Source organism: Gracilinanus agilis, chromosome 1 (assembly GCF_016433145.1).
Source record: "Gracilinanus agilis isolate LMUSP501 chromosome 1, AgileGrace, whole genome shotgun sequence".
NCBI lineage: Eukaryota > Metazoa > Chordata > Mammalia > Didelphimorphia > Didelphidae > Gracilinanus > Gracilinanus agilis.
In genome coordinates this window covers 202,276,179-202,290,799 of record NC_058130.1, presented here as the reverse complement: position 1 = coordinate 202,290,799, position 14,621 = coordinate 202,276,179, and the positions used below count along the sequence as shown (strand labels likewise).

General features: G+C 41.7%; 1 protein-coding gene across 1 annotated transcript in view; it reads left to right on the top strand.

The window, feature by feature from the left end:
• ITGAL (integrin subunit alpha L) overlaps positions 1-14,621 on the top strand; it is a 37,743-nt gene that overhangs the window by 16,035 nt on the left and 7,087 nt on the right. The window contains 15 exon segments of the mRNA XM_044678709.1: positions 10-86; positions 329-461; positions 590-744; positions 1,524-1,661; positions 2,346-2,543; positions 2,657-2,787; positions 3,155-3,312; positions 3,796-3,947; positions 4,052-4,136; positions 5,498-5,640; positions 5,728-5,801; positions 5,996-6,149; positions 10,322-10,426; positions 11,818-11,897; positions 12,374-12,460. Of these exon segments, the coding sequence (XP_044534644.1) occupies positions 10-86; positions 329-461; positions 590-744; positions 1,524-1,661; positions 2,346-2,543; positions 2,657-2,787; positions 3,155-3,312; positions 3,796-3,947; positions 4,052-4,136; positions 5,498-5,640; positions 5,728-5,801; positions 5,996-6,149; positions 10,322-10,426; positions 11,818-11,897; positions 12,374-12,460 (1,870 nt within the window).

The following is a 14,621-nucleotide window of genomic DNA, read 5'->3' as shown; positions in this document are numbered from 1 at the left end:
TCTTCACAGGCACTAGTAAACAGCAAGATAAGATTTCTTTCAAGATGGAGCTGTCTTCCAGTGGGATCAGTGCTGACTTGGCCAAGGTAGGTTGAAGAAAAGGCAGTTAAGGAAACATTGGAATTTATGGAGTAGAGGGAATGACATCATCAGACCTGTACTCTAGGGAAATCCCCATAGCATCTGGGTAGAGGATAAACTTTGGAGTGGGGAAACCCCACAGAGTGGTCTGAGGATCAAAGTAGCTAAGTAAAACCCAGATACAAAGTTGATTCTGAAGATGGGCACAAAAACAGCTGACCTGCCCCTAGTGTCTTTCCTTCTGCAGGGCGGCAGTGTGGTGGGAGCTGCTGGGGCTCTGGATTGGGCTGGGGGATTTATAGACCTGGAACCAGATCTGAAGGATGAAACATTTGTGGGTAACCAGCCCATGAACCAGGAGGCAGAAGATGGCTACTTGGGTAAGGTTGTCATATTCTCCTCCCCTCTAATTCCCTGGTTAAAATACAAGTGCCTTACTCCAAGAAACCCTTGGCTATGTACCCAGCCCCACACGCTCTTGTCTCCAAGTCTCCGGCTCCCTCTGCAGGCTATTCAGTGGCCTGGCTCCTCTCCAAGGGAGGGAGAAAACTATTGGCAGCTGGTGCTCCTCGATATCAGCATGTGGGCCGGGTGCTACTCTTCCAAGATCCAGACCACAAGGGAGGAAACTGGAGCCAAGTTCAGAAGTTTGAAGGAACCCAGGTGAGCAGAGTATGTGGCTACAGGTAGAGTTGAAGGTGGGGAGAGGACAACACCATCTTGTATCTTCCTATTTTAACTAGTTATTCTTGAAATCTTATTTCTCTATTGTTGAAGGGCTAATGGTATTGTTAGCACTGTGCAAAATTTCAGGACAAAGCTCTGAATTGTCCTACCTAGCTACAGCTCAGTGGATTGGCATCCTGCTTCTAAAACAAACCAGCTGTGTGACCTCTGGCAAATCACTTAACCTGTGTAAGACTCAGTTTCCTTTTCTGTAAATTAGAATTCAATAATACTCTAGTACCTACTTCACTGAGCTATTCTGAGAATTAAATGAGGGGCAGCTGGGTGGCTCAGTGGATTGAGATCCAGGCCTAGAGAGGGGAGGTCCTGGGTTCAAATCTGACATGACACTTCCTAGCTGTGTGACCCTGGGCAAGTCACTTAACCCCCATTGCCTAACCCTTACCTCTCTTCTGCCTCAGAACCAATACATAGTATTGATTCTAAGACAGAAGGTAAGGTTTAAAAAAAAAAGAATTAAATGAAATAATACCTATTGTTATCATGATCTGAATTCTGAGACCTTGAGCAAGTCACTTAACTTCTGTTTCTTCCTTTGTAAAGTGGAAGTCATATTATTTATTGCTATTTAGCTTCATAGCATTATAGTGAAGAGAGTGCTCTGTAAACCCTCAAGTGTTATGTAAGTGATCATCATTATACCATCTCTCTGTCTCTCTGTCTCTCTCTCTGTCTCTCTCTGTCTTTCTCTCTAGGTTGGCTCTTACTTTGGTGGGGAGTTGTGTGGAATTGATGTGGACCAAAATGGAGAGATGGAGCTGCTATTGGTTGGAGCCCCCCTGTTCTATGGGGAGTGGAGAGGAGGCCGTGTTTTTGTCTACCGAAGGAAAGAGGTAGAAAGCAAAAGCATTTTATATGTATGTGGGGGTAGTGGGGTACAGGAGGTTGGAGAAGTGTGGAAAACAGAAAAAGAAAAGCCTGTTCTTTCTAAGGACAAATTTAAGTTTTACCTCCTTCCTGATCTCCTGATGTTAAAGAGTTAACATCACTTTTCCCTGTGTTTCTATTACCCTTACTATAATTATCGATCATTCCAGCCTCTCCTTAAGCACGGAGCCCACTAGAAGGAACGAGAGCACATGTGGCTCTAGTCCAGTAGATCAAAGGAAGCCTCCCTCTCAGTGCCCCTATTTCGCCAGCTTACATTGCAAGAGTGTGAGTGTTTTTTTTTTCCTATCTAGAGTGTAAGATTTTTGAAGAGGAGATGCACAGGAGAAAGAACACTGAGCAGAGACTTTGAAGATCCAAGTTTTATTCTCTGTGTTTGACTTTCAGAAAAAGGCTTATCCTCTCTGAGTTTCAGTTTCCTTATCTGGAACATGATTTGCTTTACTGAGGTCCCTTCCAAATCTGTCCCTTCTAGCTTGAAGATTCCATAAATTACCCATTTGCTTGATTTCTTTTGTAATCTCAGTATCTGATAATAGTGCCTTGCACATGGAATGTACTTAGTAAATGCTTTGGGAAGTGATAAATAAGTGAATGAATGAATGTATGACTTTTTTTCTTGCTTCCAGCTGGCATTCCAGGTAGTGATGGAGCTACAAGGGGAATCTGGACATCCTCTGGGTCGTTTTGGAGCAGCCATCTCTGCTCTGACTGACATTAATGGGGATGATTTGACAGATGTGGCTGTGGGAGCCCCACTGGAAGAGAGGGGGGCCATCTACATCTACAATGGGAAGCCTGGTGGACTCAGTTCCCAGCCTAGCCAGGTGAAGAGCTTCCCAGAAGAACCTAATTCTGTTCCTTTATCTATACCCTGTCTCTTCCCAATTGTTTGATCTCAGAGCTACTAACTTAGTGGTGTGTCTCTTTTTTGTCATAGCGCATAGAGGGTGTCCAAGTATCCCCAGGACTCCAGCACTTTGGGAGATCTATCCATGGTGTCAGGGACCTTGGAGGAGATGGACTAGTAGATGTGATCATAGGGACTCAGGGCCAAGTTATCATGCTGAGGTGAGATGAAACAAAGTCCTTTGAATTCAATCTAGAAAAGACACTGACTTTGGGGATTTAAGAGATGAGAGGGCTCATGCCTGGATATGATTGTTGGATGGGTATCTGAGGGAAAAGGGATGATTCAGCAGCCCCCTGCCCTGAATCGGGCAGAGCTCAGCCTGGGACAATGCTATGCACTTTTCAAAAAGTGGAAGCTAGAATAAGGATAGTGGTCTACAGAGAAAGAAACATGAGATCTAAAATGGATAGGGAATAGATGGCTCTGGGAAGGGGGAAAGACCACAGTCAAATGTTATCCAGTGTCCCACCTTCCTTTGTGAATTCTTACTTGAATGATCTCTCCTGTTGATCTCCCTTCATCCAGTTCTCGTCCAGTTGTGGACATCATCTCTTCATTGGACTTCTCCCCAATGGAAATCCCAGTACAGGAAGTAGAGTGTTCCCACCAGGATACTGCAAAGAGGTCTGGAGTCAACATCACTGTATGCTTTTGGGTCAAGAACCTCACACCCAAATTCATAGGTTAGTATCCTTTAGTCACCTTTACTACAGAAAACAGTTCTCTCCACCCACCCACTAGCCCCATTTAATCTCATTCTTTCATAGACTTAGAACTAGAAAGGACCTTACAGGTCATTTAGTCCAAGGGTACTTCCCTAGGGTCCATGAACTTTTTTTTTTTTTTTTTTTTTGTAATTTTGGAATTACATTTCGGGATAGTTGGTTTCCTTTGCAATCCCATGTTTTGTTTTTTTTATGCATTTAAGTACATTATTCTAAAAAAGAGTCCATAGGCTTCACTGGATTGCTAAGGGGGACACCAAAAAGGATTAAGAACCCTTGATTTAGGCCAATTTCTTTATTTTGCAGATAAGGAAAATGTAGTGCAGATAAGCAAAGAGACTTCCCCAAGTTTATATATTTGTTCCTTCCATTATATCATTTCCCTGCTCAGAGGTCAGGCCTCCTTCTTACCAACTTCCCAACCCTTTTCACTCTGTCCAGGGCCTCTAGTGACTAATCTCACATATACCCTAAAACTGGATGGACACCGGATCAGAAGTCGGGGCTATTTCCCTGGAGGGAAACAGGAGACTGGAGGGAACATGACAGTCACCTTAGAGACATCCTGCACACGACACTGGTTTAATTTTCCTGTGAGGAAATTATGGGGTTTGGCTCTGAGAGGGGAAATGTGACTAGTTTGGGGCAAGAGAGATTCAACAGATAGTTCTAATATTGATATACTTGTTTCCTCTAGGTATGCATTGAGGACTACATCTCCCCCATCAATGTCTCCCTGACCTTTTCTCTTTTTGAGGGCGAATACAATGTAAGAGGGAGTTGTAAGAATGGGATGTTAAGTGGGAGTGAGAATTTAATTCTATGTAATTTTAGAATCCTCAACTTGTTGTTGGAAGAGACCATAGGAACTTAGAATGTCAGAGGGGGAAGAGACCTTAGGCATCTAGAACATCAGAGCTGGAAAGGACCTTAGAGACCATCTGGCCAAACTCTCTCATTTTAAAAATTGGAAAACAAACTCATAGATGAAAGAATGTAGAGCTAGAATTCAAACACCCTATCACAAAATGAATCTTCAGTGGGTATTCAGGATGAAATGAGTGGAGATTTCTGGAGGTAGATTAACCATTTAGGAGGCAGTTGCCAGCAGTAGAAACCTTTTGGATCATGGAGCAATGTTATCAGGGGAAATCTCCTCTATGAACTCCATCAAACATCCTGTCAACAAGTATCGACTAGTGTCTGCTCTTAAGTGTCCACTGTGCTAGGCACTGGGAATACAAAAATTAAAATGAAGTAATCCTTGTTTTCCAAACTTCTCTCAGCCTAGTGGGTAAGCTTCAACCCATTAGCATCCTCCTCCACTTTATTTTTCAGTTCATAAGCATTTATTTTCTCCTCCTCCCATATCTTCTCTTCCAATTGAGAGAGACAGAGACAGAGACAGAGACAGAGACAGAAACAGAGAGAGGGACAGAGAGGGATGGAGGGAAGGGGGAAAGAGAGAAAGGAAGGAAGAGAAAAAGAAAGAGAATGGAAGAAGGAAGAAGAAAGGAAGGAAGGAAGGAAGGAAGGAAGAAAGAAAAGAAAATCCTTATAACAGTATGCATTGTCAAGCAGAATAAATTTTTACGTTGGCCATGACCAAAAATGTGTGTCTGGTTTTGCATCCCAAGTCCATGGCCTCTCTTACTAGAAGGCTTATCATTCATTTTTTTAAACCTTTACTTTCTGCCTTAAAATCAATACAAAAATTGGGGTTAAGTGACTTGCCTAGGGTGACAAAGCTAGAAGTTTTTCAGGCTAGATTTGAACCCAGATGCTCCTGACTCCCTGCCAGATGCTTTATCCACTGTGTTATCTAACTGCCCTGGTTTATCATCTACTTTTTTTTTTTAATTTTAAACCCTTAACTTCTGTGTATTGACTTATAGGTGGAAGATTGGTAAGGGTAGGCAGTGGGGGTCAAGTGACTTGCCCAAGGTCACACAGCTGGGAAGTGTCTGAGGACGGATTTGAACCTAGGACCTCCCATCTCTAGGCCTGGCTCTCGATCCAGCTGCCCCCTATCATCTACTTTTAAAGGCAACAGCAGGCTGGGGAGAGAAGAGCAATGATACTGCAATGAGAAGTAGAGCTGCTTCTGGAAAAGGGACAAAGCCTATAGCCAGATATTACCCAGAGTCTACCCAACCTCTGAAAATTCTCATTTTAATGACCTCTCTTTCTCCCTCCCCATCCCTTTTCCTGGTTTCCCTCATGGCTCTTCATGGAAAGACCATACAGCCTACAATGAGGCCTGTTCCACATTCAGAGACCAAGGAGGTAAGAGTAGAGGTTGAGAGATAACCAGAAAAAGAAGGAAGATGTTTTAGGGGTGGGTGGAAGGAAATTCATGTTGATATTTTTTAGATTCCTTTTGAGAAAAATTGCGGAGATGACAACAAATGTGAGGCTGATCTGAAGGTGAACTTCCATCACACAGGGTTTGTATGTCTGATGCTCTGACTTTTGCCCCTTGACCTTAGCACTCATCCTGAGACTGATCTTTATCCAAACCTTTCCCAAAACTGATCCCACTTCCCTGATTAGACCAGTGCCTGACACATCCTGGGAACTTAATAAATGCTTATTGATTGATAAATGGGTCCTGGGAACTATGCCTTGACTTCTTCCCCAGATCTCTTGAATTGCGCCTGGCCCCTTCATCCAGCCTCTCTGTTGTTTTGGAGCTGAGTAATGTCAAAGAAGATGCCTACCGGGTACAACTGGCCTTGACTGTTCCCCAGGGCTTCTCCTTCAGAAAAGTGTCCATGGTCCAGATAGAGAAGAAGGTAGTGAGTACCCTGACCCCACAGTCTTTTCTCTCTTCCCTCAGTCTCTGCTCTCTTCTCCCAATCTTAAAAGACTGAAAATACAAACAAGGTGGAGAAAGGGGGAGTCTTTAAACCCATGAGCTCCTGTATGAAAGAAACATCAGAGGTTAGGAAGAGGGAATTTGTGATTCATATAATGTTAGAGATGAGTAGGGCTTTAGATGTCATCTGGACCAATAGTCACGTCTTACAGAGAAGGAAACTGAACCCTAGAGTGGGAAGTGATTTATTCATGGTCACATAGTAAGTTGGCTCCTGGGATACAGAATGGTAGAAGGAAAAGACTAGTTGAATTTGGAGTCAGAAGGACCAAGTTCTGAATTCCAGCTCTGCTTCTTTCTACTTATGTGATCTTGGGCAAAGTGATTTAACCCCTTTGTGTCTTAGTTTCCTCATCTGTGAAATAAAGGCATTATTACCCCCCTACAATTCCTTTTAGCTCTGACATTATGTGAATCACAGACTCTATGTATGATCTCCATCCAGAGCTTTTTACATTCAATCCAGCTGTCATGTTTGTCTATTTTATTGATGTAAGAGTTCAGAGATACATATTTTCTTCTAAGTACTGCTTTGGCGGTATCCCATATGATATGTTGTCTCCTCATTGTCATTCTCTTTAACGAAATTATCGATTGTTTCTATAATTTATTCTTTGATCTACCCCTTTCTTAGAATAAGATTATTTAGTTTCCAGCTAATTATTTATTTGTTTTTTCCATGGACCCTTATTGATTATAATTTTTATTGCATTATGATCTGAAAAGGATGCATTTATTATTTTTGCTTTTCTGCATTTGGTTGTGAAATTTTTATGCCCTGGTACATGGTCATTTTTTTGTGTAGGTACCATGTACTGCTGAAAAGAAGGTCTATTCCTTTTTATTCCCATTCAGTTTTCTCCAGAGATCTATTAAATCTAACTTTTCTAAAGTTTTATTCACTTTCTTTATTTCTCTCTCATTTTTGGGAGGTTAGATTTATCTAGTTCTGAGAGAGGAAGATTGAGGTCCCCCACTACTATAGTTTTACTGTCTATTTCTCCTGAAGCTCATTTAATTTCTTCTTTAGAAATTTGGATGCTTTACCATTTAGGGCACACATGTTTAGCATTCATATTACATCATTGTCTATAGAACCTTTTATCAAGATGTCGTTTCTTTTATCTCTTTTAATTATATCTCTTTTTGCTTTAGCTTTGTCTGAGATCATGATTGCTACTCCTGTCTTTTTTAAATTTCAGCTGAAGCACAATAGATTCTGTTCCATCCCCTTACTTTTATTCTGTGTATGTGTCTCCCTACTTCAAATGTGTTTCTTGTAAACAATATATGGTAGGAATCTGGTTTTGAATTCACTCTACTATCTGCTTTCATTTTATGAGTGAGTTCATTCCATTCACATTCACAGTTATGATTATTATCTGTGTATTCTCCTCCATCTTATTTTCCCCTTTTGAGCTGCTCTTTCTCTCTCTTTTCACTTTGTCCTTCCTCACATGTGGTTTGCTTTTAATTAGCACCCCTCCCAATTCCTCTTCCCTTGTATTACGCCCCTCCCATCTTATTCCCCCTCCTGCTTTTCTGTAGGGAAGATAGGATTCTCTACTCCTGTGAGTGTAGTTGTTATTCCGTTTTTCTAGAATATCATATTCCAAGTCTTCTGATACTTTAATGTAGAAGCTAAGTCTTATGTAATCCTCACAGTGGCTCCATGATATTTGAATTATTTCTTTCTGTCTGCTTCCAGTATTTTCTCCTTGGCCTGAGAGCTCTTGAATTTAGCTATACTATTCCTGGGAGTTGTCATTTAGGGATTTGTTTCAGGAGGCAATCCGTGGATTCTTTCAATTTCTTTTTTACCCTCTTGTTCAAGAATATCAGGGCAAGGGGGTAGCTGGGTAGTTCAGTGGATTGAGAGCCAGGCCTAGAGATGGGAGGTCCTAGGTTCAAATCTGGCCTCAGACACTTCCCAGCTGTGTGACCCTGGGCAAGTCACTTGACCCCCATTGCCTACCTTTACCACTCTTCTGCCTTGGAGCCAATACACAGTATTGATTCCAAAATGGAAGGTAAGGGTTTTAAAAAAAAGAACATCAGGGCAATTTTCTTTGGTAATTTCTTGTAATATGATGTCTAGGCTTTTAAAAAATAATCATGACTTTCAGATTGTCCAGTAATTTTTAGATTGTGTCTCCAGGATCTGTTTTCCATATCAGTTGTTTTTTCAATGAGATATTTCATATTTTCTTTTATTTTTTCATTCTTTTGATTTTGTTTCATGGTTTTTTGATATCTCATTAAGTCATTAGCTTCTATTTGCCCAATTTTAAGACATGGTTTTCTTTTGAATTTGGCTATTACATTCCTGGGGGTTGTCTTTTGAGGATTTAGTGTAGAGGGTGTTCTATGGGCTCTTTCAATGTCTATTTTGACCTTTTGTTCAAGAACATCAGGGCAGTTTTCTTGGATAATTTCTTATAGTATGATGTCTAGATTTCTATTTGTCTCTGATTTTTCCGGAAGACCAATAATTCTCAAATTATCTCTTCTAGACCTGTTTTCTTGATCTGTCATCTTCTCATTGAGATATTTCATGTTTCCTTCTATTTTGTCAGTCTTTTGACTTTTCTTATTAATTCTTGTTGTCTCGTGAGATCATTGGCTTCTACTTGCCCAATTCTCGCCTTTAAAGACTGGTTTTTGGCTATAATCTTCTGGTTTTCCTTTTTAGTCTGGTCTATCTGGCTCTTCATGGCTTCCAGCTGGTCATTTCTGGTCTTCAATTTGCTTATCATTTCATTTGATTTCTGAACCTCAATTTCCAATTGTGAAATTCTGCCTTTTAAACTGTTATTTTCTTTTTGAACTATTTCCCACTTTTCTTGTCAAATCTCTTCTACCTTTATTATGATCACAGATTGGAATTCTTCAAGAGCTTTGACCAATTTTCATTTTTGGGGGAGGGTTTGGATGTGTTTACATGTTTGTCCTCCTCTGCTGTATGTTCTGTGGTCTGGCTTTTTTCTATGTAAAAATTATCTAGAGTTAGTGGGTTTTTCTTGCTTCTTTTATTGGTTTTTCTTGAGCCTTGCTAGCCATTACTCTGCTGTTTCTTGCTTCCCTCAGAAGTCTGGGTGAAGAGGGAAGACTCTCTGTGTATGGAGCTATGGAGCAATTTTTGTCTGAGGCTACTCTTTTGAGTCTGCATGGTTTCTCATGTATGCTGCCCCAGCCCCACTCTCCTTTCTGTGCCCAAGTGTGCACTTTTCAGCCTCCTGGGGTTTCAGGTCTAGCTGCTCTTGATCTGCTGCCAAGAACTTAGAGGTTGTTCCCCACTGCTTTAATTCTAGGGTGCTGGCTATGAATCTTACCCTGTAGGTGGGGTGGGGAGAGTTTAATCAGCTTGCGGTTTGGTGGGAGCTAATTTGCCCCCTTATAGCATGGAGATGCCCAAATCCCATGTAACTTCGATGCTATGCCCTTTTATGGAGTCCCTTCGCTCATCTGAACTTGGCCTTTTTGTTCTTTTGAGGTATTGCAAATACTCTGCAGCCATCTTAACCCGGAAGAAGAAGAAATGATTTTCTTTTGTGAGATTTTGAATCACCTTTTCCATTTGGTTTATTTTACTTTAAACTCTTTTCTTCATTGGCTTTTTATGCCTCTTTTTTCCATTTGGCCAATTCTGCTTTGTAAGCTATTATTTTCTTCTTGCATTGCTTTCATTTCTCTTCCCCATTTTTATTCTGCCTCTTTTATTTGATTCTTTAATTCCTTTTTTAGCTCTTTCAAAGCCTGAGACCAATTTCCATTTTTCTTTGAAGTTTTGCATGTGGCTGCTTTGATTTCAATGTCCCCTTCTAAGTCTGTGCCTTGTTCTTTGTTTCCATAATAATTTTCTATGGTTAGGATTTTTTTTCTGTTTTCTAATTTCCCCAGCTTTTTTTTTTCACTTTTATTTTTATCTTGGGTGGGCTCTGGTCTCAGAATAGAAGGGCTCAGCCATCATGTTTGAAGGAAATTCTTATTCCTTTTGAGTCCAGTGCCCAGGAGGATCTCTGTCCTTTAGGCATCCAATTATCACTCCTAGATGACTTCAGTTTTCTTCTCCTCTGTTTATAACCTCAGAGTCAGGTCCCTGTGAGCTGTGAGGAAGGAAGCCATGAGACCAAACTCTCTGCCTGGACTCTATCTTGCAATGTGAGCTCCCCCATCTTAAAAGGAGGCAGTACGGTGAGATTCTTTAAAAAATATTTTTAACTAAAAAAACTATCTTTACATTTACCTTCTATCTTAGAAGCTATAGGAAAAGTTGGTACAGAAAGGAGATTTGCTTTTGGAATGTTGCAAGCACGGAAGCTTGAAGAGTAGGAACAACAGTTTGGAATAGCATCAGAGGCTTGTGGGAAATAGAACTGGGAGGGGGAACCTTTTATCTCTGGACTTGGTGGGAGACAGAGGACTTTCCTGATCTCAGGGTTCAACATATTAATACCTAAGATTTTCCCTGCTTTTCCCTTGGTGCCTGGAAGACCTGAATGTGATCCTGTTTCTCCTATATTTCCTAAATAATACCACAGAGGCTGTTTAGACATTACAGCAGCCAGAGGGGTCCTTGATCCGGGAGGTGAGCTGAACCAACCTGAAGCTTCCTGCCCCAACTCTGTGCCAACTGAGAAAGACTTTTACTTCTTTGTATATAGACTAGATAGTTGAAAGACTAGAGGAAGGAGGAAAGAGCATTTTGGGCTAAAGCCTTGGGCTTAGCCAAGCTGAAAAGGACCCCACACTCCTCACCCATCTTTGTTCCTTTGTTATAATAAACCACTGTTAAGATAAGCAGTCAGATAAGAATTTTCTTTGAAGATACAGTAAAAGTATAAGGTAGAAGAGGGAATAGGGAGAGACTAATAAGCTTTGGTTACACCAAACCCAAGACTGTCCGTCATTTAATCTTACCCCCACAGGGCTATGTTCAGAAAGGGTTTCTTGGGGGTGCAGGCATTATGCTAAGTCCTGGAAAACTCAATCCATAGAAGTCCCTTATCTGAAAACTGGTTCCTGTCCATCCCTGTTCTCAACATCATCACAGGGATACCCCTCTGAAAACCTTCAAATTAAGGGGGAGGGAGAACTCTACTAGACATATACGCATACATCTGTCAATCACCCAAACACACCTTTGGGTTTTTCTCCCTCAGTTATTGTAACAGTTTAACTATCATTATAACAAAGCATTACTGTTTATTGGTTCCAAGACAGAAGAGTAGTAAGGACTAGGCAAAGGGAGTTAAGTGACTTGCCTAGGGTTACACAGCTAGGAAGTGTCTGAGGTCACATTTGAACTCAGGACCTCCCATCTCTGGTGAGATCCTTTTGAATCATGGGCCCCATAGGTCTGGAATGAGAAGTAGGGGAAAAATCAGGGACTGGTCTCCAATATCTAGAATATGTGCATCTTGGGAAGGGAACATAAGATGGAATGGAAGGGGAATGTTGGGGCATAGGAGGAGGAATATCTGTGCCCCAGGAAGGAAGGAGGAAGACGGGAGGTAGAGCTAGTGTGATGCTTGAGTTCTGGGAGGCAACTAATGCTTCCTGGTGCCTCCTCTTCCCAACCCCAGGTATTCGTCCGGATGATGTTTGACACCTTGTTGAACAGCTCCTGGGAGGACAGCCTGGAGATGAAAGTGAATGTGAGCAGGTGAATAAAATCTCAGCATGCCTTCCCTCAGTTTCTTCTGTGTCTTCTGCTACTCTCCAGGCCTAGAAGCCTCATCCCTCCCAATGTCACCTCCTATGCAATTCCCAACGCATGACTCTCTATCTCCAGGCTATCCCTGTGAGCTGTCTGTCTCCTGAGCCTGCTGTGCCCTTCCTGCTCATGACTCCCTCCTTGTTTCCCTGGTTTCCTTTGAGGCTTAACTCAAATCCCAGCATCTTTAGAAGTCCTCATCTGGTCTTCTCTCACTGCTTATCATTCCCTTCTAAAAATACTTTCCATTTTGACTACAGGGATCTGTCTCGTACATTGATATTTTCATGATGTCTCCCCATTAGAATGTAAGCCCTTGAAGAGCAAGGATTGTGTTTTTGTCTTTCCTTGTATCCTCTGTGCCTAGGACAAGGTAAGTGCCTGCTTAAATACTTGATGACTGACCAACTGATCTGTGTCTGCAGTGAGAATGAGGACTCCATACTACTAAAAGACAATTTGGCAACCAAGAGGATCCCCATCCTGTTCCCTGTGAATGTGATGATTGAAGAGTACGTTTTCCTCTGCTCTTTTCACCAAAGATCCAGGGCTTCAGCTGTCCCACCTTCTTAAACTCCTTCCCCTGTGACCTTCCCTCTAACTCTGGCTCTTTCCTGAACCTCCCAGGTGGGACTTGCCCAAATCCCAACCCTAGAACTGACCAACTCGTTTCAAACTGTTGCTGTTGACTTTTTTTTAAACCCTTACCTTCTCTCTTAGAATCAATTCTAAGAATTGGTTCCAAGGCAGAAGAGTGGTAAAGGCTTGGCAATTGGTTAGGATTCTGGTTTTTAATTCATTCTGCTATGTGTTTCCTGTTTTATAGGTGAGTTCTAGGGTTGGGATTTGGGACAATAGCAATGGGGCAGATAGGCAGCTCAACTGATAGAGAGCCAGGCCTGGAGAATTGAGGTCCTAGGTTCAAATTTGGCCACAGACTTTTCCTAGTTGTGTAAGCCCATTGCTATTGATTTTTAGTAGATCATCTTGCCTTAAGACTCTCTCCTCCTTTCCAATCCATCTTTCTTACCTCTACCAGATTAATCTGGTATAATCTGGCATAGATCTGGTCAAAATTTTTTTAAATGGCTCTCTATTACCTACCAAACAGATAAAGATCAAACCCTTTGTCTGATATTTAAGGCACTCCATAATCTGTACGTTCTTGAATGAGTTGTTATTCAGTCATTTCAGTCATATTCCACTTTTGGTGCCCCCATATAGAAATTCTTCTTTTTTTTTTTTTAAACCCTTACCTTCCGTCTTGGAGTCAATACTGTGTATTGGCTCCAAGGCAGAAGAGTGGTAAGGGTAGGCAATGGGGGTCAAGTGACTTGCCCAGGGTCACACAGCTGGGAAGTGTCTGAGGCCAGATTTGAACCTAGGACCTCCCATCTCTAGGCCTGGCTCTCAATCCACTGAGCTGCCCAGCTTCCCCCCCCCCCCCATATAGAAATTCTTGACAAAGATATTGGAGTGGTTTTCCATTTCCTTCTCCAGCTCATTTTATAGATGAGGAAACTGAGGCAAACAGGGCTAAATGACTTGTTCAAGGTCACATAGGTAGTAAATACATGAGGCCAGATTTGAACTCCAGAAGAGTCTTCCTGACTGTAGGCCCAGCACTCTATCCATTGTACCACTAAGCTGCGCTAGAACAGTTTATATTTCTAGAGCACTATATGGTTTAAATTCTCTTTATTTCCCTGACAGCTACCTTGTAAGGAGGGAGTACAATTATTATTAACCCCATTATCTAGATGAGAATCCTGTGGTTCAGGAAGATGAAGGGATTTGGCCAGACTTCTAGTTGGAACCAGACTATAATGATTTTAACTCCTGTACCTTTTCTACCACATCACATTTCTCAGCCAAAATTTAAAAATGATGTGGTGGGCAAAAGGGTCCTTGAGCAGGGAAGTGTCATAGCAACTGTTAGGAGGCTTGGTGTGGCAGAATTGTAGATCTAAAGAGAGGTCAGTAGGTACAGCCCAAAAGACAAAGCCAAGATGAGAAACTCAGTGAAGAATCCTTAGCTATCTGGACTGGACAGGCCTTTTGTTTTCTATACCATAGATGCCCTTGGGTTCTGGCCTAGAGAATTGTTTGGTCAATTGTTTGGAACCCTGATTCAAGAAAACCAGAGGATATTATGGTGTTATTCTCTTAGGAAAGGGGGTGCAGGTCAGCAAAGGGCACACACAGCAAAAATACATTTTAACTTCACTCTTAATTAAAACATGGACATTAGAGTTGGAAGGAATCTTAGAACACAGAATTTCAGAGCTGGATGGAACACAGAACATAGCACATCAGAACTAGAATGTACTATAAAACTTTCTGGAATATAGAATGCAAGAGCTTGAATAGACATTGGAACATAAAACTTTAAAGTTGTCCTGGGGGCGGGGGAAGGCTTTTTTCCTTTTTCTTTTTAAACCCTTACCTTCCATCTCAGAATCAATATTGTGTATTGGTTCTAAGGTGGAAGAAAAGAGGCTAGGCAATGGGAGTTTAGTGACTTGCCCAGGGTCCCATGGTTAAGAAGTATTGGAGGTCGGATTTGAACCCAGAACCTTCTTTCTCTGGACCTGGCTCTCAATCCACTGAGCCACTTATTTATTTGCCCCTTAGGAGGGACTTAAACATAAAGTGTAAGGCCTGGGAGAGGAC